General features: G+C 37.4%; 1 protein-coding gene across 3 annotated transcripts in view; it reads right to left on the reverse strand.

Moving 5' to 3' along the window:
• Nucleotides 1-27,139, reverse strand: part of PRKCA (protein kinase C alpha) — a 163,314-nt gene that overhangs the window by 15,056 nt on the left and 121,119 nt on the right. Inside the window, exons 9-15 of one of the 3 annotated variants that reach the window (XM_069799343.1) lie at nt 18,658-18,681; nt 12,914-13,057; nt 11,967-12,140; nt 9,002-9,093; nt 7,317-7,379; nt 6,651-6,789; nt 431-511 (exon numbers count right to left, since the gene is read on the reverse strand). In XM_069799343.1, the coding sequence (XP_069655444.1) occupies nt 431-511; nt 6,651-6,789; nt 7,317-7,379; nt 9,002-9,093; nt 11,967-12,140; nt 12,914-13,057; nt 18,658-18,681 (717 nt within the window). Of the gene's footprint in view, nt 1-430; nt 512-6,650; nt 6,790-7,316; nt 7,380-9,001; nt 9,094-11,966; nt 12,141-12,913; nt 13,058-18,657; nt 18,682-25,895; nt 25,926-27,139 lie in introns of all 3 variants that reach the window. The other 2 variants (XM_069799342.1, XM_069799344.1) reach the window with 2 other exon arrangements.

A 27,139-nucleotide genomic window follows, 5' to 3' on the forward strand; every position in this document is an offset into this window, starting at 1 on the left:
CCCATACTTTACCCCTAGGACATACAATACAAAAACTGTATTCTTGTGACTTAACCGCAATGCGGAGCATATACACACTCTTATTATGTTTCCCTGTGGTTTCAAACTACTACATGATATTTCTTCCATTTGGCATGCATTTTCCTGCTCAAGTGTCTCCCATTCAATTTTGAAGACGGCTATTTATAACATTATTACAGTACAAAGAAGCTGTATTCAAAGGCAGTGCTTGATTATGTGGGTCCAATATAAAGAGCTTAAAGCCTAAATACATTCTCAGTTGAGTCAGTCAAGAGTACAAGGAGATAATATCAGCATGAAAAGCCCCAGTCTTGTCCTCTAATGGTCTAACCCTTCAGGGAGCCTTGAAACAGAGCAGCTTTGGAGAGGCAGGAGGAGGTCACAGTGAGCACAGGAGTGTAACTCTTACCTGGCCAGCTAACATCTCATAGAGCAGCACTCCGTACGCCCACCAATCCACAGACTTCCCATAGGGCTGGTAAGCAATAATCTGTATAATCACAGAAAACCCAAAGAAAAAAACCCTCTGTTAACTAACACACTTGTGACGTATTAGATAAATAGCGACATGCAGAGATGAACATATTTCCTTGAAAAAGCCCAGAAAGCCAATCCTGTAATCCTCACTCTAGCTACTCATTCGTTTCAGTGGGAGTTGGACTGTTTTGCAAATGTTAGTCTAAACCCACCCACGACTTTTGGTACTCCAATATCTTGGGAAATGTGGCTCTTTGGAGACCTTGGGATGTGCATTTGAAGGCAAAGGAGGAAGTACAGCAGCACAATGTTGGAGGCAAGGCAAAAATGTTATTCATCCATTTGTGTCACAGCTTGAAATCATGACACTCACTTAACTTACAGATTATCAATAATTAAGCCTTTCTTTTCTTTTCAATATTTATATTTTTGTTCTGCTGTAAAAGGAATCAAAATTTAAGACAAGAGCAAACCCCTGAAAAGCTCAGTTACATTTTCCCAAGTTGCACGAATAAGATACTCTTAGTATGAAGCTAGATACCAGCTACACCAAAAAGAAAGGGGTTTCTGCTGTTCAGCCTAATGGAAATGTCAAGTATTTTGCATCCTCTGGGTTCACATCTGACTCACATAGAAGCACAAATTGAGTTCTGACACAACGAAAGGCTGAAAGTGCCAACAGCACGCAGGTCCCCTCGTGCGTCATTTTCTTTAATTGAGGCCTCTTCAGAAATCAGTGTTAATTTATTTAAGGGATGCATTTGGGCATGCTATAGAGTTTTAAGGTGTAGACTTCTCTCAGATCTCTTTCTAAACAACTGTGCAGGGATATTATGAGTCGTGAAGGGATGCAGGACGTCCCAGCCACTGCCCATCCACATCAGGGAAGGCAGTATCCGAGCCTCCAACCCCAATGCCACCGCTGCAACTAGAATAAGCAGAGAACCGAGGCAATCATTACTCCAGATGGGCCTGCCTTTATTTTCCTGTTTGCATGCTTTTTTACTCTGTGTGAAACAAATCGCTAAGACAAGTACACATCATATATCCTAGATTTTTTCGTTGTCTGAAAGAGAAGTCGAACTGGCAAGTTCTGTAGTTTCTCAGGAAAATAGTGAGTCACCAGTTCAATAAAGCTGGACTGCCTGGCTACTAAATAAAATTATAGTCTCTGTGAGAATATATGTTCTTCCGTGGGATACCAGCAGCACATGAATTAAAAATTACTGCAATGTTTCTAAGCAAAGGATTTCAAAATCAATTGCACTTTGAAATATATTACACAACCAGAGGTAATAACAAGATTCTCAGGTGGAAGGCCCTATGTAAAGGCAATCTTTATTAGTTGTCTTTTAGCAGTAATATGGGCTTTAAAATATATATTTGGGACATTCATTTCATATTATAGTGGTTGACATACTTGGTTACTCTCCCTTTAATTTCTATCACCAGTAAGTTTCCAGAGGTCCACTGGAAGCAATATTGCTTCTTGAAAGACCAAATACTTTCAAAATTTTATCCAGAAAAAATACTGGTCTTTACACACAGAAATTGATAAAACATTTCATCCTCAACCCTTCTCTGACAATCTCTCCTTGCCTTATGGAAAAGAGTATTTTATGCAAAAAAAGAGGGATATTTTTCAGAAGGTCACTAATTTATAAGGGCAGAACATTTTGTACAATAAGTGTGCTTCAGGTAAGTGGTTTTGGTAGGTACCAAATTTCAATTTATTTCAATTAGCAAATGAGAAAAAGATGGATCCATAGCAGTGAGAAAGCAAATACTGCTACACTGCCATGGTTCTCAACCTGGCAGTCAGGTCTGTGCAGGAGGCCACAGTGTACTTCTATTCCTATTGTGAAAGAGTTTGATGGGATTATTGAGGAGAGGAAATCTTTTAAGTAAGGCAATGCAATGTCATAAAATGAAAGCATGAAAAGAAGCATGGACTTAATGACGCTATTTGTTTATCCAGCAAGAGGTGAGTCAAGATTGGGTTGTTCTCTAAATAGCATTCTCATCAGCAAATGTAATCTGCCCCAATTAAATCTGCCTTTATGAGAGAATATCAAGCAGAATCATCGAGACAGAATTAACATGAAAAAAGCTCCCACATTTAACCTAACATATGGTCAGAGTCACAAAAATGTTTGTCCTATTTGATGCCACATGTCAACATCAGCAGAAGCATCTGACAAACAGACGAGTGCTCTCGCTGAGCTGGCACACACCTCCCTTCCCTGAACCAGTCGCTTGATCAAAGAGTGGGATTTGGGAAATAAATACAGACATCAAGTTCCACTGGGACTGAGAAGGTCCCACTGCAGAAAAGTCTCACTGTAAATGCAACGAGAACACTTTTTTCATTGAACCTATTGCAATGTAGGAAAAGGTACTGTCAATGTCTGCTGCTGTACACCAGAAGTTTTTTTTCTTTAATCCTAATTAAATACACCCAGTTTGAATCACCAGCTTAATCCTGGTAAGGATATGATACGTGTGAAACACAGAAAAGCAATCTGCAATGTTCATTCACCAACCTGCGTGTCTTGCACGGAAACCGGTGGTTATATTCATAATATTGGGAGTTATGCAAAGCATTAATTGGAAGATGTAAACGAGAGGAAAGAACGCTCACTTCAAGGAAGGAATTACATGTGGGAGGAAGCAGATGAGTTTTCAATATACAGTCAAACACGCATTGGTACAAAGTCAGCAAGTTCTAAATGTTGTATTTTCAGTAGTTCCCTCCTCCTCATCCAGAAATCATCATGTATTACCTACCAGCTGCTACACTCAAAGCCATCACTGGCTGCCTTGCAGCAGCTGCCAAAATAAGTCTATCTGCACGTACAAATCTTGGTATCTTTTAGAACAAATAGGGGTATATTAACATGACCTCCTGTCTCACTGCAGTGTGCAGAGCAGTGAGGGAGTTCATGTGCCTAGAAATGAAGACCTGTACCCTCCTCCAGCTGTGATCTCTGCTTTCTACTGGCCAGGGAGGAACAGAAAGTTGATAGGACCCTTCCCTTCCCCTCCTTCTCCATCATTAATTTAAATGACTGCTTTTCCCATTTCCTTTTGCATTTCAAATATCCCATTTTACCTATCTACCACTGTATTTTCAGAGCTCTGCCTTTTCAGGTTCTGTGGATTTGGGAGCTCAGGAAGAGCACACGAGAAATTTCTCTCATCAAGCCAAATTGGCAGAGGAATGTTGATTGCTTTTTTCTTTTTTTTTTCTTTTTGCCTCCAAGGAAGGCGCAGTTAAGAGCAGGACACAGAGATTAATACCAGCAATTTGTAGGAATGTTTAGATCATTGCAGCTTGCAGCTGGTAGCCAGTTGGGATGAAAAGATTATATCCCAGAGGCAACAGAGAAAGTCTTTTGTAAACATATCTTATGTCTACTGGAAAAGTTAAAACTCAGTTATTAAAAGAAATAAATATTACTAGCACAAGAAACAGTCAAATATACACTTTCCAAACCTTTGTAATACCTATTAGCCTCCCATAATCCCGGCAAATGCAAGGTTAGAACTTCAGGTTTTGAGGCTATTAGATAGAGGAGAAGGGAAATGGAGTTTCTAATTTAAATTCTTCTGAGATTCAAAATCAGTGCTCTAGCTGCTGCAGGGTTGCTGATGGTGGGGTTCAGTGCTGCACCACAGGCAGCGGGCTGTGCTGGCAGAATCCCTTCCTGCTAATCCTCTTGACATCCATCTCCTTCTGTCTCTCTTGACTGGTCAAGGAAATACAAAGTATTCATTGATTTCACAGCTATTTTACCACTCTGACCATAAATATTTAAGTTTAGCACATCAATAAATATTCTTTACTAGATAACCACTTTCTGCCTGACAGAAGTGGTCAGACCTGGATCTACCAGTTTAACCTCTGCACATTTCTCAAATTGCATAGGATAAGAAAATGAATATTAATTCCAGCATGTTATACACCTAAGTAATAACAAATGCTAACTTTCCTAATCCTTAAAAAAAGAAAGCTTTATTTTACAGTACGCCAAAGTGTGCAAGTGCACTTTGCTGAATGCAGCACCATATTCCCCTGCTTTTCTGTCTGGAGATTGCGCAGCTGAAGCCAGCTGAGATGTCCCTGTATGGTCCTTTGAGCCGTGTTATCTCCAAGCTATGTCTGTGGGTAGTTCATGTAGAGGTAGCGTGGGCTCCTTCAGACCCCACTATAGTCACAACATTATTTCCCAAATAGTGATGAAAAGAGCTAATTCTCTATGTTTGAGTGCAACAAACTCACAGGACTACTCTACTCTAGATACCTTCAACAGTTTATTTAGATTTAGCTCATTTATCTCCACCCAGCCGGGAATGGTACTGTGCAAATGCATCCTCATTATAATCTATTATAAATTTATACATTTTAGCCCATGGCAACATGCTGGAATGCTCCTGTAAGCAAAACATGAACCTTACTTTGAAGTTTACCACAGACCTAGTTAGTAATTTGTCAGTCACATGAAGTCTTCAGAAATGAAAGAAAATCAGCCAACTTAAGAAAAAGAAGTATCTGTTTGTAAGATAATAGAAAGACTACTTTCCTCCCAGTTACTGAATGTTTTAGTAAGAGGTTTATTTCTTTATATGAAATTTCCAAATAAAGTAAAATAAATCACTTTGGAATGACCCATATTGAGCATTTTGGCACTGACAACATGGTCTTTGGTATTAACTGGCACAAGGCCATTGCCACAGAAAGGACACTTCTTAATTTGTAATACTGGCTTCATTTATGTTTTGACAGGAGAAAATGAAATACTGCTCTGGTTGTTCTGATATCCTGCTGCAAGCAACAGCAATTTGTGAAAAAACAAGGTTTTATAATACACAATATTTCACTCTGAAAAGCATGAATTAGCAACTGGAAAAAAACAAACTATTTTTCATTCCAGTTTCACAGAGATGACAAAATTCACCTTAGACACTAATTTACTTGTCCATGTATAAATCTCCAATATTCCAACAAACATTCAATTACAGCCAGAAATGTTCCAGCCAGAGCTGCCTCTTGCCCAGCACTCAGTAAACACTGTGTATCTTGGATCAGGATACAGCCTCTTGCATTGAATTTGCAGCCAAACAAATCAAGACTCTTGAAAGCTCAGTATGCACAAATACCAGATTTTAATATTCATATATTTGAATCATTTCCAAATTACCACATGTGCTTGTTTTTAATGTTTTATACCTAAACTATTGAAATACAAATCATATCCAGACTAAAAATCATAACTCTAAGCTTGTATTTATCACAATGCTTTAAAGTAGAACTGTGCTTCTCATGATCAAATTTTCATTTTAGACCCACTGCACTTAGGTTCATGATTGAATGTGATTTTTTCAGTGGCTTGAATGCAGCACAGGTATGGCCAAGTTACAGAAAACTCAGGGCAAATTATGGTTTTATTATGTCAACTCCATTTAAGCCCTGACCTTATAGCTTTGTTCAGACTTTCGATGACCGGAGCCTTCCTGAGATCAAGAGCAGTAATTCATGACACTTGTGTACCATTTGTAAGACACGGTCTGGAAAAGACTACAGTAGTTTTACACAGAGGTCAGCAAAAAGCTTCAAGACCTCATGAGTCCCTTCCCAAAAATCACTGAGTGGTTTGTGATTTCCTGAAAATGCCAAGTAATCCTTTAAATATATGAGTATTTTGCCAGCTGTGTGAACTTATGGAGAAATACATTAAAGAAGCTATGTTTGCTCCCAATAAAATGTTTGCTGACCTCATCAACAATGCCCATGAACTCTCTATCACTTCACAAACTGAAGGACAAAGTTTAGTGTAAATAACATTTCCAGGACACAAATTTAAAATCACAAGGTAGTGATCCAGCTTTTTTAGTCTTTTGCTAGTAGAAATCTGAAGCACTGATGTCATAAAAAGTTAGGGTTTCAATCAACTAGATATTTTTTTAAATAGTGAAGTCTTATTGATAATATTGTATTAATTCACAAAGTTGTTCAACGTACCTGCAGAAGTATAAATGGTACCATCCACAGAGCATCCAGTTACAGCTATCAAAACTTGGTGGTGTGAGATGTGTGTAGTGCCAATTTTCATTTCAGAGACTAAAAGGTTCTTGAAACGGTAAGTATTTACCTCTGGTGCAATGTAGTCTGGAGTGCCACAGAAGGTCCTGGTTGTTACTCCATCTAACATATGTTCTTTGCACATTCCAAAATCAGCAATTTTAATGTGTCCTTCTGAATCCAACATCACATTATCTAATTTCAGATCTCTATGAAGAATCACAGTAATTTAATGTTAATGTTTCGGATCAAGTAGGGCCAACTCATCTACTTGGAAGCCTAAGTGAGGACTATGTGTAGCTTTTTGGGACGGGGTCCACATGCACACCAGTCTGCAGTCTGGACAGAGCTGGGCACCTCACTGCACGTACAGAAAAAATGACCATAAGCCCCCAAACTGGACAATTAATGAAGAGAGAGCTGTATATGACCATGAGCACACTCACACTGAGACTTCTGAACATGTAAAACTATTAAACATCACACAGGAAGGCACAAGATAATGTTTTACATTTTCAAGAGGTTTCATTTGAGTTGGGCAGAGCACAGATGTCAGAAAAGCTCAGGTAAAGCAGTAGCTTTGCTTTCCAGCGCACCGGCACCAACACAACATAAAGAACGCTACAGTGATCGTTTTTTATAAAATGTTTTTAAAAAGCACTGAAATATTAAAGAAACTGATCCTTTTGGGAATTTAAAAATAGTTCAGAATTTACTTAAATCAGATTATACTCACCTATAAATAATCCCTCTGTTATGGAGAAAGAATAACCCAACTGAGATCTCAGCTGCATAGAACCTGCATGAAAAAAACCCAACAGATTTCTCATTGTCTCGTGATTTCCTTCTGAAAAAGTATTTTGGAAATGCATCATGGTAAAGAATGATAGTATAATAGCATATAAAGTATATAATACATAGTGTGTGTGTACATATTAAAGTATAAAATATATATTACAGGCAGATGACATAAAAGACACCTTACTTCAATGTGACTTTAACAGACACATTTTGAGTATTTGATGGTAAAATAATGCAGATTTTTTTTTTTTAAAATGAAAATGTCTCCCTAGACTCCCCCAAAATGGTGCCGCTGGAGCACAGCATTTTACTGCACTGATCTAACTCTGCCTGCAAAGGTCATTATCTCTAATCACATATCAATGCTGAATTTAGGATGCAGCTCAATTTACATTGCAATTCATATGGCATGAAATAATTTGCAGAAATAGTATTCCTTTATACAGGCTGTTAAAAGATTAATTACATAAAGCTAATTAAAATGATTACCATATAAACCATAATTGCTGAATGTAGTTAAAAGATATATAATATTGATGGATGTTTGAAGCCAGTTGCTGTGGAACTGTGCAAATTATATGCAAGAGGATTATTTAAAGATGAGATTAATTTTTAGGCTAGCATAAGGGAAAGGAAAGCTCAGCTCAGCTCTGAAACGCTTGATCAGAGGTGTTTGTGAATGCGTGTGTCTGAAGACGCTCCACAGGCATAAGCTGTCATAAAACACCATAGTTTGCAACGGGTGTTGGCAAGTTACATTAGCTGGGAGTCAAGGATGATCTGACACCATCTAGTTTTTATTCAGCGAGATGTTGAAATTTTGTTCTATATCTCAAATACTTATATTTAGAAGGCCTCTCATTTAAACAAGCCCTGATTACTTAAACGAAACGAGAAATTATTTTAGCTGAAATCTTATAACAGTTGGTCACACTTGATTTTAAAGTTTTGTGGGTAAATGAGTTATGAATCACTAATAAATGATGATGAGATGTTATAAGCATGACTAAAATGGTACTGATGGATCTATTCACATTTGAATATGCTACAGATCATTATCAGTTGCTCACCGATATGCCAGATGTACAATTACCTAAAAGGGATCATGTATATAAACAAATTCTAATCATTAACTCCTCACAAATGAAACTTCTATAAAAAAGTAGGATCACAGAAATTCTTATAAGCTATACATTGAATTATCTTGTATAAACTATAATTTATATTGCAATGCTGAGTCTATTTGTATTGCCTTTCAACATTAATTCAGACTGAAATGTTCTACTCGCCTTTTTTTTGTATTTGCTTTTAAAAACAACACCAGAATACCAAGTAACATCTTTAATTTCCTGTTGCCTTATTTAAATTCTTGTCACTTATAAAGCAGGCATTGCATGCCTTTGTTCGTGCTGTGTTTTGGAATAAAAAGGCATAGCTACCTTTGCTCTATGTGTGCAAACAACATTTTTAACATTAACTTCAGCTTTTGGGCCTTAAAAAACACAATCAAAAAAGGCCAGCCTAGACTTCATATTGAACCTGGGAAGAAGAAGAAACCTAATCCTCTTACAGTGTAAAATTAAGATGATATGATTTAAATATATAAACAAGAACACTCACACTGCTTGTGGCTCCTTAAATTTTCCTACTTGCTGAATGTGATACATGAGATCACCACCATTCACATACTCCATAACAAAATACAGACGGTCCTAGGATAAAGTATTAAAAACACACATAAATACATTATAGAAAATATTAGATATGCATTGATCAGCAAAAAAAGTCACTAATATCTTATTATAAAGCTTTTACAATTATTAGGACTGGTTGTACATTCTGGCAAAATTGATAGGTCAGGAAATGGAAGTATAAAACCTGCAAGAGTAAATGACTGATGAGATCTCTCTAAATTTGCCAATTTTAGTGATGCGCTTGTATATGTTATTTGTCTACAATGGCTCCCATAATTATTCACATATAGTTCCCTTGAAAAATCTCTCTAAAAATAAATGTAAAAAAAATTAATAAAGACGGTTGAAAGTTATTGCTTTGAGGCCATTTCTAATCCGCCTTCATAAGTGTTCCTTTGGAAGATGGGAGGTATTAAAAATATAATTTTTTTATTATTAAAAAGAGGCAAGAAGAAAAGTAACCGTAGGGTTTACAAAAGTATCTGGGACTTTTACAAGTGACAATAAATTAACTTCTCATAGGCACACATTTCAGCTAGAGGAAGATGGCAATAAGGTGTTTTGGAGGGAGATTTTTCTTGCACAGTGAGGACTTTGAAAGGCCATATCCAAGTGTCTCAAATCAAACATGACCATAACATATTTGAGTGCACTTAAATAGTATTTTCCTACCCAGTGACCTTCATACAATACAACTTAAAATAGTAGCTCTGTCCCCGTTTTCAGAGGACTAAAACTGAGCTCTTCCAAGTGACTTCAGTGAGAATACACTGCTTACACTCTACAAACATCTTTGATTTAGGGTGGATGATTTTGACCACCTAACATTAAAAAGTCTGGTGGACAACATTATGGCAAGCTTACTATCTGCAGTTATAACATGATGCAGACAACATATAAGATGCATTAACAGCCTTCCTCCCAATGATGGAAGACATATTTTTGGCTTCCTCTGATTTTCCTTTAGATATTTTGGACAGAATCATTATCCTGAAGTATTTGTAGAAAAATTGTGATCCAATACTCTCATGGGAAAGAGACTCATTATTAAGATGCTGTAGCTCAATCTCTTTCCTTCAGCATTGATTGAAAGTCTCCAGGCATCCAGTAACTAAGATTTCAGAACATTAACATACATTTAAAAACTATGATTTCCTAAGCTGGGTCCAACAGATAAGCCATAGGGAAAATGTTTAATTGACCAGATCGGATTTATAAAATTTAGATTTTTGTATGAATTGTCTTATTGTAAAATCTATGGCAATAGAAGCCTGCACTAACCCCAAATTATCAATTTTTCCTATAGTCACACAGTTTATGCCTTTTCTTCTCCTTCATATACAATTTCTCATTTTTCTAGCTGATATTAATCCTCCAGAATATTTCATAGCACCAAGTGCAAACTACTCAACACTTTCGAAAACATGAAATAAATTAGGCAAAGGTGTTAATGATTTATCTAGATCTTTATGTAGCTCCATTGCTCTTGTACTTGATGAAACAAAAAATTATACTGTAAATACTAAAACCCCCAACTTTTCCCCCACCATTCCCCTTAGACAGAAAACACTGCACATTTGTACTTTTAAGATTTTACATTTAAAATGTAGTTGCTCAAAAGAAAGATAAGATTAAACACAGCAGTTTTTCATTTACTGATGACACAGCTTTTTGGCTACTAATGAAGTTATATAAAGATAAAGAATTAGAGGGAGACAGAAGTCTATTTCTCACTAGGACCTCTCTTATCTTATTACAACAATCTTCATGTTATTAGTAGAGGCAGGAAAAATATTTTAGAAAGCAAGAATTACCAAGTGTAATAGTTCCCAGATTCACGGTTTATTGTGATTAATTATGCCTGAAAATCTGTTGCATTCAGGCCATTTTCTGCTCAGAGATTTGTAGACATTAAAGAGAGTTTGAAAATGCCTCTAACACCACAGACAATTATGGTATGAAATGGTGACCGGATGACGTGGCTTGTTTGTGGAAAATTACAATGTTATTACTTCAAGCTAACTGCCTGTTGTTTGTTCATTTGTTTTGAGATTAAAAACCATCAACAACATAAGAGGATATAGTAAAAAGATATGGAATAGTCAAGTGAAAAAAGAATGGATGTCATCACCCCATTAAGTGACAACCCAGCCCTGGGGCACTAGTTCAAGGCCATTGGCATAAGATGGCTACAAGGTGAGACAAGAAGAGCCGTGATTTCTTGTCAATAAAGTCCTCTACCCAGCCTGGAACATCTGGAGCCAGTTCACACCAGTGACACTAGTCAGGGTGTATCCCTGCCCACTCCGAAACCCAAAAGCACCCTGAATGCCAACTGTCGACCAGGCAGTGCCATCCAACAGAGCAGTATGGTGCTGCTGGATCGTCAGATCCATCCCGCAATCTGTCTCTGGGAGATGTTTTGCAATGTGATGGGGAAATGTCTGCTTCACATATTTATAAGGAAGGAAGAAAAAAAAACCCCAATGCTTTCCTCTGAGCCAGGGGTGCCAGAAAACTAAATTAAATCCATCAACATTGATTCATGACTAATCACCTCACAAAATAATAACAGCCATTAAGACTTTTCAAGTACTATCCTCAGATCCTGAACCTTTGGGAATATGGGCTTAAGCAAAGCACACATTATTAAATTTATGAATCGTCACCCTGGTCTGCTTGAATTGCGGCATGAAAAAAAATCTTTAAACCTAGGTTTTATATTTAAAATACAAGGTGTAATTACATGTGGCATATCTTTTTCATGATTTTCTATGTGCAGAAGCTATGATATATAGTTTGGAGGATAATAAATGTTATTGAACTGACAAACCCCATGATCATATAGTATGGAAAACATTAGGGTGGCAAGAAAGACAGAGCTCACGTACAACTGTTTGGAAACAAGAGTGAAGCTGTGTCAAGAATGGTGGTTTATCTTGCAATGCCAGGACTCGTTTTTCAACCATTGTACATTCAACATCATCATCCTGAATCACCACATCTTTTTTCAGTATTTTGATTGCATAGAGCTCCTCTGTCCCCTTCCTGTCTGCCAGCATCACCTGCACAAAGAGGAACAACAGGGTGAAAATCTTCCTACCTGCCAAGGAGGGAAGGTGACTCATATGCCCCAAGATTTGTATAGATGGCAATCCAGTTTTCCCTTTTATTGGTATAGACTAACTTGATCAAAACTCCCCAAATATCATCGTTACTCACCCACTGAAATGAGCTGTACCAGTCATTTCAGACAATGCTTGTGCCAAAACCCGCTGGTTAATCGCAGGCACATTGCCGAAGGGCTGATAAAATGCTAAGTCCCAGGGGACTTCTTCAGTAAAGGGCACTTTATCACATAAGTGGTTGTTCAAGCAGACAGAAAAATAGCAGTCCTTTCTTTTGACAAACAGATTTCAAATATACATATATATATATACACTATTCCTGTTTTTTCCCCAATATTTAGCCTTACCAATGTTGGTGACTTCCAGAACTGGCAGAGTGACCTAGGTAGTAAAGCCAGAAAAGTAGACTTAATTTCCTTGAAACTGCCAAGAAGTGAGGATCTAAAAGTCAGCAACTGTTTCTTACACCCTGCCCAACAGTCTGAGTGGTTTTTTTTATTTTTATTTTTCCCAAGAAAACTGCCAATCATGACTGAAGCTTACTAGTCCTTAGGGAATCACCCTATTCCATATTAAGAAATCCTCCCTCAAAAATGCACATCCTTGTGACTCTGGATTTTGCTTCTTAGAGAATGATTCATTCATTCTTCCTCAAGAAAAAAAAAAAAGGAAAAAAGAATGTGAGTGGAATAGTTATCAAGAATTCCTACCTTCCCGAAGCTCCCCTTTCCAAGGACCATGAGAAAGTTGAAATCTGTCAGCTTCACCCTGTCCAGATTGTTGGATGGCACACTTGAGTTCTTGTCTTCTGTTGGAGTAATGACTTTGTTACCAGCTGGCCCAAGTTTGGCTTTCTGAAGAACATACACACACATACACACACAAAAATAGGAAAGTAAGAAGAGTAGCCTGTTTTCTCGGCAGAATGGATCACTGGGTGAAGGTTAGAATTGGAGATGACCACATCTGAGGTGGCATTCCCAGGAGAAAGGCTGCATAACAAAATTTGCACAGACACAACTTCGAAGATTCATTCCAACAATACTTCTGACATTATTGAGTGAATTAAAGTAGAAAACTGTGTTCATGTATAACCAGATAAAAGCAGATATACTTATCTGGTTAGAAGAGCAAAACCAAAGCCAAAACCAAAGCCAAAGAAAAAAAAAGTCACTTATTTTCATGCCAAAAGCAGGCTTCTCTGGTGTTTTTGTTTTGAAATACAAAAAATGCTTTTCAAAAATATCATGCTATAATCTACATAGGGTATTTTAGGACATAAACAGTCTCTTCAGTACATTCTCTTTTAAAATGTAATTCTTAAAGTCACCGCATAGCAAGAGTTAGGAAATCTTTGACATGCATTAAGAAAAATAACCTACATTAAAAAAAAACCACCAAACACAACACATGAGAATTAATGCAGATGAACATGGCCACTTTCAAACTAGCAATACAATCAACTTTGATTTTCAATCAAGTGTTGATCTGGAAAAGGGAGGAAGGGAAATATTACATACAAAGGCTCTGCCTTGGCAAGACAGTCTGGTTTGCAGAAGGTTGCAACAGTCTCAGTATTTCATATGAGACACCATGTAATTGCTCAAGTAAGTTGCATTTCAAATCTCAAAGTTAATAGAAGAGAAAAAAGTAAGACTCACCAAAAGATAATGCAGGCTACAACATAATATCCCTCTTTTTCTCAAAATAATCCCATATACCAGCAGAAGCAAAGCCAAGAAGGTTTAATAACACTTCAGGATATAAGTGCTTTCCCCCCATCTATCTGGTGTGTGGGTCTGGTAAATAACCTCTAATATGGTTAATTTACTTTGTGCCATTGACATATGCTTGACATTTAAGGATAACTACTTTTCTCACTGCACTGCAAAATGACAGTATTTGCATATTATCATTGTTTTACAGATAAAGAAAATTATAGAAATTAAAGTTTATTCAAGGTCACACAATAAATCACCTTAAAAGCCTGGCCTGGCACATACCTTTGGCAGCCTCACTGGAAACTGGAAGATAGAAACTTTCCCCTCTCCAGACAAGTTTAAAACTATGACATTGAAAGGCACGGCTCGGTTCATAGACTCCAGCCCTCTACTACTGCAGGCAGTAACGTCAAGTAATCTTCTGATAAAATAACCACACATCACTTGAAAAGCATATTCAGATTTTATGACTCTTCCTGCAACTTTATAAATGCAGAAAGTCTCACACCCTGCCACAGGGATATGAATTTTGGCAGTTTTGATCTCTCTCCTTTTTTTTTTTTTTTAATTGTAATACAGCTTAAAACGTGGAAATTCTTCCACCACTATTATTACTTGTTTGCATGAAAGCAGAACTTGGAGATGCTAATCAGGACCATGTGCTGTGCAAACGTTTAGGAAGAGCCAGTCCTAAGTCCCTGATTCTGCATGGGACAAATCCAGTGTCTGTCATGGAGCTCTTTGTCGGGACAAAGCTCCTTTCGAGGCTGCAATACAAGATGGAGCCATAAGGAAAACGAGTGAAAAAAAAAAGAAAAATCTTAATATCCTTTATTTGTACAAGATGAAGACATGGTTTAAAGAAGCAGCTTTGCTGGCCATGTCCTTTGTGATGTTCTCACATATGGGATCTCAGATAAAAGATCCTGCTCTTCTGATACAAGAAGCAATTTCAATATCCGCCTTCTCACCAAGTAAGAGAGATCCAAATCAGGCACCGAATGGAAAACACTAGCTTTATTTCTTGTACTTTAAACGCACTGGGTAGGTTGTTGGCAGCCTGTTTGAAAAATGCATCATTCGCAACAACAAATCAAATTTTGTTCCCAAGGCAGTCTGTTGCTTTGGGTACAAACCTGCGGTCGAGGCAGGGAGCGCTTTCAGCACAAAAGCAGAGAGCGGCAGGTTTACCAGGAGGCTCCTGTGCTCTCTGCCGGCTCCCAGAGCTGAAAGCACTGCGCTCGCTCGGATCAAACACACGCGAGATGGAATTGTCAGGATCTGAAGGCGGCATCTTAAAATAATAGTAGAGAACCAAGCCAAGGCCTCTCTGCAGCCTCACAAGAAAATGCTTAGATTCAATGAGCAGCAGAGATATGCTCCTCTTACTTCTATTTTTTATCTTTTTTTAAATTAGACGTCACTCTCAATTTGATAATTTCTTTTTTTTTAGATTTTTAAGGAGAACATGGGGTGCCTCCTGTTCTGTACAGGTGGGCTTCTGTGCCATCTGCTCCAGGTAGATGGCTAACGCCAGCAGCGGCTTATCGGACTGTACTTAGGTGTGAGTGATCTGTGCTGACGGGAGGCTGATAATCCCAGTTATCTCATCACTAGTGCTGAGCTATCTCGGTGCGTTAGCCCGGTCACTGGTAACCGTAAACAGAGAACCCTGTTGCAAACCGTATGTAAGAAAAGGTAAGAACATGGCATCCACAAAATGCTGGAGAATGACCAGGCTGACTCAATGGAAGCACACGGAACAAAGTGGAATGGCCTAACGACCTTATTAAATTATCGTAACCTTATCAAAGGTCTGTATTTCCCTTCAGCTAGGTCACTGACCATTTGTTTATGAGCATGAGGAAAAAAGTTTTTCATGTTTAGCGTGCAAATTCCTTTACTGCTTTTTGGCTTAAGGTCCTAGTGAAAATATAGTGGGAATTTCAAAGCTGGAAAACGTGTACTGGGAGGAAAAAAAACCCCAAACAATAATAATCCACAACAAAACATTTCACAGATGATCCATTAAGAGCTTCCCAAAATACTACTGCAACATGTTTCAATTATAACTTAGCCTCAGGCATATCATTTTGTCGTCTTCTTAGTACTATTAAAAAAAAATTTCCAGAGCTACTGGAACAAAATTAGGCTATGGGCATGGAAATAAAATTAGATAAACATGATCAAGCCATTACAGATTCTACTTGTGCCACCAAATTTTTGATGGGTCAGTAAGACATCTTTATGAAATAAACCCTGAAAGATCTAGTCCTCATCATCTGTCTTCACGAATTAGCTGCTGTGTATATTCCATGTTACTCAATTCATCCTGAAGTATAAATCTAAACCAAAACATCTCTTATAAGCTTCATGGAAGTTTCTACACTCAGCAGAAATGTCACAACCCATCACTAGTAATTGATGTTGGTGGATTTAAGGAAAGCCTTTAACTTTGCCCTTTTATTACAGAACTTAATCCAGAATATGAGGCAAGACAAAAGTATTTCAGAAACTCGACTAATGATTTCTGGATATGATGAAAGGATTAGGAAAATTTCTTCATGTATCAAAATTGCTTTACGTTAAGTTACAGAAAATCTACAAAGGGAACGAATGTTGTGCCTTATTCAAGCAATGGGTGAAGATGCAGAGAAACAAGCATTTGCTTATAAGATTTAGTAAAGATTTGGAGAAAACACATCCAAAACATGGTGGGCTTAGTGTGCATGTGGAGAAGACCTCGTCCACCCACATGCATTTCTGCAGTGTTTCCGGCATCTGAGTGGGCCTTCATCTCACCTTTTGGTTGAATATTTAGTTGGCTGTGCCCATTGGAGTTGTTTAATGATGTTACATACAATACAATGACTTGCAAACTTTCTTCACTCACAGCAATGTTAATATTTCCCTTATGGGAAATAACTTGCTGAATAGATATTTTGCTAGAAAAACACTTTTCCTCAGCTTTTTGAATACCTTAACATCTGGGACATTGTTTTTTTCATATAAAGAACAATTTATATATTTCAGATACTTCAGATAGGGAACTACAAACTAAAACTGCTGTTAAAATACAGTCGAGGAGAGAAGCACAATAAAAATATATATACTAGAGAAAATATTACATAACTGATGCATTTTAATTTGCATAAATAAAATGTAAAAGCACACACCATTACTTTCACCATCACCTCTGCATCTAGGATTGCCCATGATGAATAGCTTTACTGTTTATTAGAAGGGAAGAAAATGTTTGAGTCGTGTGCTCTGTTAAGGCCAACTTAAGCACTAAAAATAGGACAGATTTTGGAGAGAAGTGATTTCCAGAGCTCCTAGGAATCCTGTTTCAACAACAGGACTAACCACAGAGAAATAAAGAGACCTAGGGCTCTCTTGGATAGATAAACTGTTTGTAAGGAGAGCAATTTGTGATGTAGAACTTTACTCACACAAAACAACAGCAGGGCCTTGGACCTGAGTCACACGCACACACAGGTCAAGGCACCCAGATGTGATACCACAGACAGATGTCTTCTTCCCTAAAGCTGACACTGTTAAATGGTGTCCACATCTTTCTGGATCTTGCAAAGACATAATTTTCTCTTCAAGCTCTGGCCTTATAATCAGCCCAAGAAATGTATTTTCTCAGGTGTTTATGGAAACAAATTCAGTTTCTTGAAGAGGAACAGGTTTTCTTACCGCTAGAAGAAAAGAACAATATGGAAAACACCTGGACCAGACAGAGAGATGGATCTGAAAGGAGGAAGAGCTAACCAGAATCAGAGCCTACTGGTTGCTGTCTTAGAGAAAAGCATATTTCATAAAAAGCAGTTCTAATAGATTTACTTAAAATGTTCCATATTATTTTGGGACATACCCATCCTTACAGCATTACAAATATCACAGTTCAAACCATTTTATTGAATTTATACATTAGGGTTGGTTTTTCTGTTGTTTTGGGGGTTTTTTTCTTTTCTTTTTTTTTTTTTTTTAAATAGCAGGAATGCCTTAGCTTGGTTAAAATTGTCCACAAACTCTCTTACAATGAAGAAATACTTTTATTCAGATTAGTCTAATGTAGGGTCAAATGACTGGTGATACTTAAAAATCTTCTTTTACCAGTTGTAGTGGCAGAGCACAAAAATGGGTATTCTAATTTCTGTGTATCCACAGCCAGCTACAACATATGTTAGTGTATGCTCATAAGGTCAAGAACAAGAAATGTTTTAACATGCTTTCACCGAGCTCTACCATGAGTTTTATATCTGATATGCCTTGAGTATGGCAGAGAGAAAATTCCATGCAACCAACACACTCTTCCAGACTCCCAGAGCAAAACCAGTTTTGCAACTACAGAAGGGACATAAATTAAAATTATTCATAAATGTTTATTGGAAAAAAGCAATGGTATTTTGCCTCTTCCTACCGTGACTAAAGTTGAAAATAGCAGAATCCTACTTGAATTCACCTTTATTTTTTTATGGATATTAAAACTTGCTGAAGTTGAAGATGGCATTCCAGGCCCTGGATCAATTTTCAATTTATATTCAGACTGCTTGGCTTAATATCTTTGATAAAAACACAATATTGTTACACAAAGCCAGCTTGCAGCAAACAAACCAGGAAAACAGGATGTTAAAGATAAATTAGTCTGCACTGGTAGCAGAAGAGTTAATCTTAAAAGAAAACGAGACATGCACATCATCTTACTTCCTCTGGTTTGGACGCACCTTATCTCGGCCAGTTCTTTTACCCTGAAACCACAGGTGAGACATACCTTATATATTCAGCCCAAACGTACTTCTTCACGGAGTGTTACAGAAGTTACAGTGTGTTACACTGGAGAGTCTCTTGGAATTTGGTATGTGCTTTTTGGAAAAGATATCTCAGGTTTTGCAGTAAAAATATATTCAATTTATTTTCCATCTAAGTGCAACAATTGGTCTTTTAATTAGTTACAAAAAAAAAAAAAGTCTTCTCCAAACCCTAATGAGGAGTGCAAAGCGAAGAAGCGATTTAGGGGCTAGTAATCCATTATCGCACTACATTTTCAATTGCAGTAAATGTTCTCATTGAGTCTTTTCAAAACTTTCCTTCTGATTTTTTACTGTGAAGACAATCTAATAGGACAAAACAATAAATCTGAACATTGGCTCTTCTGCCCTCCAGTTATTATCTATAGTTCAGAAACTTAAGAAGTACAGAGCAAAAAGACTGAATCGGCCATTTTTCCCATTAGCCAATAAATAAATAAAATTTGTGAAGAATTAAAAAAAAAACAACCCTACACAATTCACATTCCTACCCTCAATCTCTTTATGCCAATGATCTACATGTCATTATGTTAGTGCTTTAACGCCTTGTATCGCTCACTTGCATTCTCTTCTGCTGCTGTTCGCAACATTCAGCTCGGGAAGATTGGCTTTGTTCCCCTATGGCAAATGAACACTGGGTTCCAAAACTGCCCAAACTTGCAGCCACCCCCTGCCACCCCCCAAGCACAGCTTCAGAAGGGAAAACCCCCCATCCTTGCCCACGAAAAAATATTCAAGGCAACAAAAGGCCTTGCGACGTGCAGTTCACTAGAGGATGTATTTCTCAGTTGTCAAGACAACTCGCTCTTAGCAAGTTCACAGCTGCCCAGCGGGGACATCTATCGGTAACAAATTTTCAAGAGGAGAAAGTGATAAATGAAAAAACATTTAACAACAGTGCTGGATTCCCATCACACGTGCGAGGTATATACACATACAGCACACACAACTTCTGTTTGGAAACAGCACGCTTATGGCCACATTTCATCCGTTACTTATCGGTTCCACTGACACCTACCGGGAAAAGAAATCGAGAGCTTTGTTCCCAGCAGCTGAGCCTCCTCGAGACGCACAGCTCCGTTTTGCATTATGCACCAGCATCCTCTCCCCTCCTCTCTAGCAGATTCCACCTAGCACTGACTGCTTTGCCCATGCAGTCGCATCCAGCCGTAAATAGGAAATGAATGATGGAACAACAGAGACCTGCACTGGCTTCAGTCTCCATTGCAAAAAAAAAATCACAGTTTTAATAGCATGAGGGTCAGCAGTCTAAAGACTGACTGAGCAGGCTTTATCTTGGGTCCTAAGACTTTCCTGAGATCTGTGGAGCAGGAACATCCTCTTGCCATGATTTAATCCCTCTGCAAATCTCTAACAAAATCTCTCCTTCCCCCACTGCAGTAAGTTCTTACCAGGTCTTTGCTAGACCTTAACATGGTCTTCAAGTGTCACTGGGTGATGGAACAAACCATCTCACGCTAGCCCACCTTGTTCCCAATGTTTCTCTTCCTAATTCTTAAATTAACCCAAAGCCATAGCGGAGCTGCAGGTAACAATCTGCATATCAGTAAAGAAATGGCAAAATGGGTGGTGAGAGGCAAGGAAAGGAACTCTGTGAGTAGTAATGATCCAGTTTCACTATTAGAGCCCAGGAGGCTTTGGCTGCAAGTGTGAAATTAATGCTCAGTTATGTCTGTCACTACCTGGACTTGACACAACAAGCATCAGAGCAGCTCAGATCTCAGACAAACCACAGAAGATGTCACTGACGGAGCTGGCAAAACTCATACTAAGGACATAAAAAGGAGAAACTGAAATAACTTATCTGAGTCTCAAGGCAGGACAAAAAGTCCAACTCGGGTTTCCAGTCACGAAAGCTCAGTGGGGATTTTGATCAACCGGTTGAGCCATTAGCAAGTATTTAATAAAGTAAATAAATCCAATAAATTTCAAGTCAAAATCTGGAAGGAAAAACCTCCCATTCACTGAAATTATCTCCATCATTGTGGCAGCTTGTTTCTTACTTTATTGCATTTCCAATTCCATGTAACTATAGATGCTATGAAGGACTATCAATTACCTAGTTTATACAACTTAATTATCAGGATGCTGAGAATGTGAAATGAGAAGAGTCCATTTCTAAGCCCCAGCAAGACCTAATACTTCACCAGACTGAGTTTTAAGCTTAATACCATAACCTAATGCAAGCATGTAATTCATTAGCAGAGACTTTTGTAGTCATGGAAACAACACAGAAAAGAGAAAGTTAAGAGAATAAGCTCCGGATGATTTAGCAACCCAGCAACTCTAACCGGAGGGGGGATGGCACGAGCGTTACATCTTGGTCCAGCCTGAGCTCATGTCCTTGCTGTTGCAAGTCAACAGAGGGAAGGAACTCCCTTGGCCATTTTACCTGTTTCCCTACAAAACATGTGCTGAGCAATCTGGAGAGATGCTTTTGCATTAAATTTCCCATGAAGTGGAACAAAAGACAGTCTGTGGCTCTTGTGCTTCTTTCCTTGACTTAACAAATGCTTACAAAGAAGGCGGCCACATGTGGCTTTTTCCCATCCTACTGTGCACTCTCACTGATTCTTACTTATTATTTTCAAGAATAAATTAACTAGTGAACTAAATTACAGAAATGTATTGCACTAATGAATGTATACGTACATATTTATCCATATAGAAAGGAGCATGCTTGGATTAGACTGCAGCAGACTGAAGATGCCTACACGAGACATTGCAATACAGCAAGACACACCCGCACCAGGGAGATGCACTGTACCATGGACATTGTCAAGGATTCACGAGGTTTACACAGATTGTTTTCAGCCATGTATTCCTTGGTGAAATTACATTCGAGCAAAACTTCTTTGCAGAAAGAACACCACTGAAAAGACGCAAATGAGCAGAAAGCTGTTTATCTGCACTCTTACATTTACTTTCATGACGGCAACGTCACTATGGTGAACTATGACATAATTAGTAAAAAATGCAATATATAAAAATGAAAATGTGTTTTTACTTCAATAGCTAAAATAGCTATTGAAAAAATAGCTAGAAGAAAAATTCTTATCATTCCCATTGCTAGTAAAAAGGCATGAAGGCAAGCAGGATGTTTCATAAAAATGTAAATGGAGAGGGTGACAAAACTCTATCTGAGAGTTAAATATGAACTATTTTATGTCTTCAGTTTAATTTTTCCCTCACTTCCTCTCATCCTCCCCTTAAACTTGTGTCATATTTACCCTTTTGGTTAGTAATAGTAAATTTATTTAAAGGATTTGTCTGAAAAAAATATTTGTGCCATATGCGAAAATGATTGAAAATGCCATTTTGCAGAAAGCATGTCCAAGAACACAGGAAACTCACTCCTGAAGCCCACCCATGTGCTGTACTGCTTTGCTCATCACGTAGGAATTTTGATATCAGGGAGTCCATGAATTAATTTGGGTTACAAATAACAGAAGGGAAAGCAGTGTGTCCCACAACAAATTCTGGATGATTAGTAAAAGTGAGTTATTTTGTCTAATCCTACCATGAGCTGTGTGTTTGGAACCCATGCCTCTTCTAACACCTTGCAGGTTCACAAAATTAATGAGATAATTCTACTTCATGACTCAGAGATTTCCATGGCGGTCCATTTCTCTCACCTATCATATAAAGCTGTGCATGATGGAGGCAGGTAATCACAGAATTCATGAGGCACCTGAAGGTAGAGATGAACTGAGCAATACAAAGGTGAGCAGAGGCAGTACTTGCTTTTACAGCTGCAAATTATTACATATTTTGATTAGAGGAAAAATTATCACCAGTGCCAGTTAAAAATCTTGAATAAAGGGCTGGATGAAAAATGTTACACTGAATTTTATCAAAATAGCAGTTTAATTTAACGGGTTTGTATCTTTCTAAATACATACATACAAACAACTTGCATTATTTCCTTTCTTTCAGGACTTTTGCTGGAGACAGCTTTTTGCTTTGGGAGCGATTCTGTGTTCTTTACTGACCTCTTGTGGTCTCCAACTCCGAGGAGAAATTATTTGCTCCAGCCCAACATTATGTTAAACGGATGTTTACTTAGGATAAAGGCAATAAGAGAATCCTGAAGGACAATACAACAGCTTAATATACCATACAGCATCTCAGCAGAGCTGCTTATTTTGGGGGGGTTATAATCACATTCCCTGTTCAAGTGGGTTTTTTTTTGGTTTTTTTTTTTTTTTTTTTTTTACTTTTTGGGGTTGCTGTATAGAAGTTAAAACTGTATGAAGTACTTGAATACACGATTTCTAAAAAAATCCCAAATTTGCCAGGTACAGGATTAAGGTAGCCATATCACCTAAAAAATGTAGACAATGAAGTCAAATGACTATGAAAGACAGTCAATTGAAAAGGGATATAGCTATCCCTAGAATAGGAGTTTCAGGGAATATCGCCCTGCACAACAGATATCTGGCTGTAAGCAGTGAAATCTAGAGAGGGAAGAGTTTCCAGTTACCCATTTGGCACTGTCAACATGTTTAATCTGTTTAATAATCCTGTGGCCACCTGAGTCTACTTTGTGTTCTGCCTTTATTGCCAAACACGCTATCCCCTGCAACAGAGCAGTGTCTAACTAGATGAAATGTAATTAAAGAGGCTGCCTAGGAATAATATTCAAGAATTCTAGCAGAAATATCCTGTGGTAGTGGTAATAAAAACCCTAAACAACAAATACGATGCTAGAACAGGAAATCCCTAAGTGTCAAAAAAAGAACTGTTTTTATATATGCTCCTTCATTTTTTAATTATGCAAATTACTGCTAATTTTCAATAATAAAAAAACTTGGAGTGTAGAATTTGCTTTTAAGCAAGTTTTTCAGCATAACACACATTTTGATATGGACAAAAAAGAATAAAATTCTGTTCTAAAATAATCTTTAAGGACTTCAGTTCTACCTGATCTTAGCGCAAATCCCTGCAATCAAACACCACAGCCATGAAAAGCTGCAGACTAGGACTGATTTAAAACCTTAGGATTCCGTATCCAAGTCTTAACGTGCTGTGAAATTATTTAATGCACACAAACACACACACACAAAGATGAAGGTGTTTTCTGCATGATGTTGTGAAAATAATCTATTTAAATATACACTTTGCTGGCGGAACAAAAGCAGCATAAATGCGTGATCCTTCCCATATCTGATAATTTCATAAACAAGTATTTGTGCTGTTTGACCTTGCTCACAGCATTCTCAAATTTGCTATGATATTATAAAATTCATTTTTGTACATTTTACTCGTTTCTAGCTCTGAAGTGTTATATTATCCTCAGGAACACAGCCTTCCTTCTTCATCTGCTCCTGCTGTTTCCTTTCAATTCCAATCTTGTAAACTCGGGAATATAACCTCCCCAGCAGTCCCACATAAACTGATTACTTACAAAATTATTTCCAAAGACATGCTAACGTCAGTGGCGATTAGCTTGCAGAATGCAGCATGCAGTGACGTTTCTGAGCTTAGGTTAGTGATGCTAAGTCACTGTCAGCAGCAAGCGGAGTGGGCATTTGTAATAATTTAGAGAGAAAAGGCAGACAATAAACAAGGAAGATTTTTTTTTTTTCCCATGAAAGAATGGAATTCTTGAGTCTCCTCTTCACACCAGAACAGAGTGGCAACTTTTTTTGCTGGAATTCGTGTTTACAATTCACAAGGACTAAGCATGAATTTTGCTTATGAAGCAGCAGCTGTAGGAAACTGTTCAGCTCTTTTTTTAGGTGCACTCCTATGACGAAAACATGAATTGACCAAGGACTTTTGTCAGTTTATCAGTGCACTTCAAGGTCTGGATTTTACAATGAAGTGACAACACAACGTTAGACATAACTTTGTATTTACCCCAGATGCATTTTTTCAGGGTAGCTTTTGCTCTGGTTTAAAACACATTGAAACAGAGAAACTTGCAACTTCCCTGCATTAAACAACTTTCATCAATGAAACCACCATGTGATTTTATTTTCAAATAAGAAGAGGTGTAAAGGATTGAGGAAGGGTAGTCCTCTTCTGTACAGGCTTTTCTGAGATAAAGATACCAGATAAAGAATCAAGGTTAAGAAAAAATAAGTTACTGATTGCATGACAAATTATTACTGCATTAGGAAATATTTGGCAATGACAAATGCTGTTATTCTTTGTTTTCCTTGTTCAGTATTAAAACATTTGGTAAAATCATGCATTAAGAATATAAACAAATCTTCAAAAATAAAATTTGATTTTTAAATGAAGTATTTTAAGCTTTGAGCTATAACATGTAAACTGCTCTAGGTCAACTTAAATTGTAAAAATACTATTTGAAGATGATAAGGGCTTCAGTAACCTTAGATAGATTCTTACAATAGTTTACAGCACAGGAGCTTCAAATTTTAATTTAATTTGTAACTTAACCAATGTATGAAACTGAAAATGTGATTTGTGTCAGTAACCTTTGCCCTAATAAAGCAAGATAATTTGTTAGAGATACATGCAATAAAAAGTCCACACACATATGTTCTCAATGCTGATATGTATATTTTATGGCAATAATTCAGTGATGTAGTGATTAGTGAAAGAAGTAAAATGGGAAGTAAACAGGTGAATTGGTATTTCAGGTATCAGAGCATCTGTGCATATGGGTAATATCTCTTATGATATAGTATACTCCAAGTAACATATAGCAGTATATGTAGTATATTATATCATAAAACACGCATGCTATATTATGTAAATGTATCTATTTAAATATACAGTGAACATGAGCATTATTTGATCTGTGGAAGTTATTTAAAGTTCCATGAGCGTCTTTCAAATTAAAGATGCACCATTTTCCATTTTCCATAAGAAGGTGGCATTCATTTAACTAATTCCTTCAAAAGGAAAGGCACACTGCATCTGCTGAGGTTTGATGACCCCTTTTTTGTAAGTAAGCTTCTAATCTGGGGAGTACTGTGACAAATTAGGGAAGATTCATACTTAAATTTTTTTTTTAATCCATTAGAAAAGCTTAAACTGGGGAAAAAAATGAGTGCATCCTTAAAACAGTGAGAATGAAATTGAATTTAATAAACTTCAAACATTGGTAAAGAGGGTTGTGTGAAGAGAAAGGTGTAGGAGAACACCAAGGAGAAAACTACCTTGAAGAAGTGGATATTTACATGACAGTCCTGGAAGAGACAGGAAAGGGAGAAACACTGCTTCGTTAGTAAAGGGCTGGCAAAGCAAAGCAACAACAATTAGTAGCAGAAGTAAACAAATAAAGACACAGCAGCGAGAATACAGAAATGGACACATCTGTTATGCACAGAAAAATCACAAAAAAGAAATTGTGGTGTTAATCACCCTAACAGTAAGGAGCACAGTACAGCATAGCACAGTGAAGTACAGGTCTTCACGAAACTGCTCTTCAATGTCAACCTCAGTCTTGTACATACATACGCTTCATGCATGAAACATTCCTTATGTTGTTAAACCACCGCAATGCATAAAGCTAAAGGTATGTATAGATGTGGGTAGTCTGGGCTCTTAGCAACTAATGAGCACTGTTAGAGGGGCAACAGCACAAAAGTTACTTTTAATTTTCTTTTTTTTTTGTTTTGAGACACACATTTAATCTTTATATAAGGGATAAAGAAATCCCTGCTATAAATATGATCTTCTACGTACACTCTTCACCTTAAATCACAACACACAGACTGAGAAAAGCCTTACAGAAATCACAAGCTGATACTAACTGAGACCAGAGATATATGTCATCTGGTTAAAAAAATCTCAAGTTCTCCAGTTTCAGATATGGTGAGTGGATGGGAAACCTCCAGATAACTGTATATGGGAATTCCCTCTGCCAAACTATAGTATGGAACAGATGGAGAGTTCTAACAGCATCTCTATAATGCTGCAAACTATTCTCTAATGATTAAATATGCACAATTTAAAAATAGGAATGAGTGCCATGGCCAAAAAAAGAAGCTCTTCTTTTTATATCTCTGTATACATAACAAGTGTGGATTGATGCGCCAGTGATATTTTGGCTGGTCATGATTTCAGTGTAGCTTAGTGTCTGTTTCCTGAAAAGTAAATTTAATCTTTTCGTTTACAATCTGAAGTGTCAGCAATGTTATTTCTCTTTTCCATGTCACCTTTGCTGAACTGCCTGAAGTTACAGTTATTACCGCAAAGTGGGAACTCATACGGGTTAGATACAGTTATGATGGAGATCATATCTTTTATTTATTTCAAAAAAAAAAAACCACAAAAAAAGAGTAAAGTAACTGCAGTGTAACAGCTCTGGGGCAAAAACATCACCATCCTTCAAAGACTTAAAAGAAATGTCTCCTTCACAGCCCTTACAGGACTTTACAGAGACTGGAAGAACTTAACT

This window comes from Haliaeetus albicilla, chromosome 12 (assembly GCF_947461875.1).
Source record: "Haliaeetus albicilla chromosome 12, bHalAlb1.1, whole genome shotgun sequence".
In the NCBI taxonomy this organism is placed as follows: Eukaryota; Metazoa; Chordata; class Aves; order Accipitriformes; family Accipitridae; genus Haliaeetus; species Haliaeetus albicilla.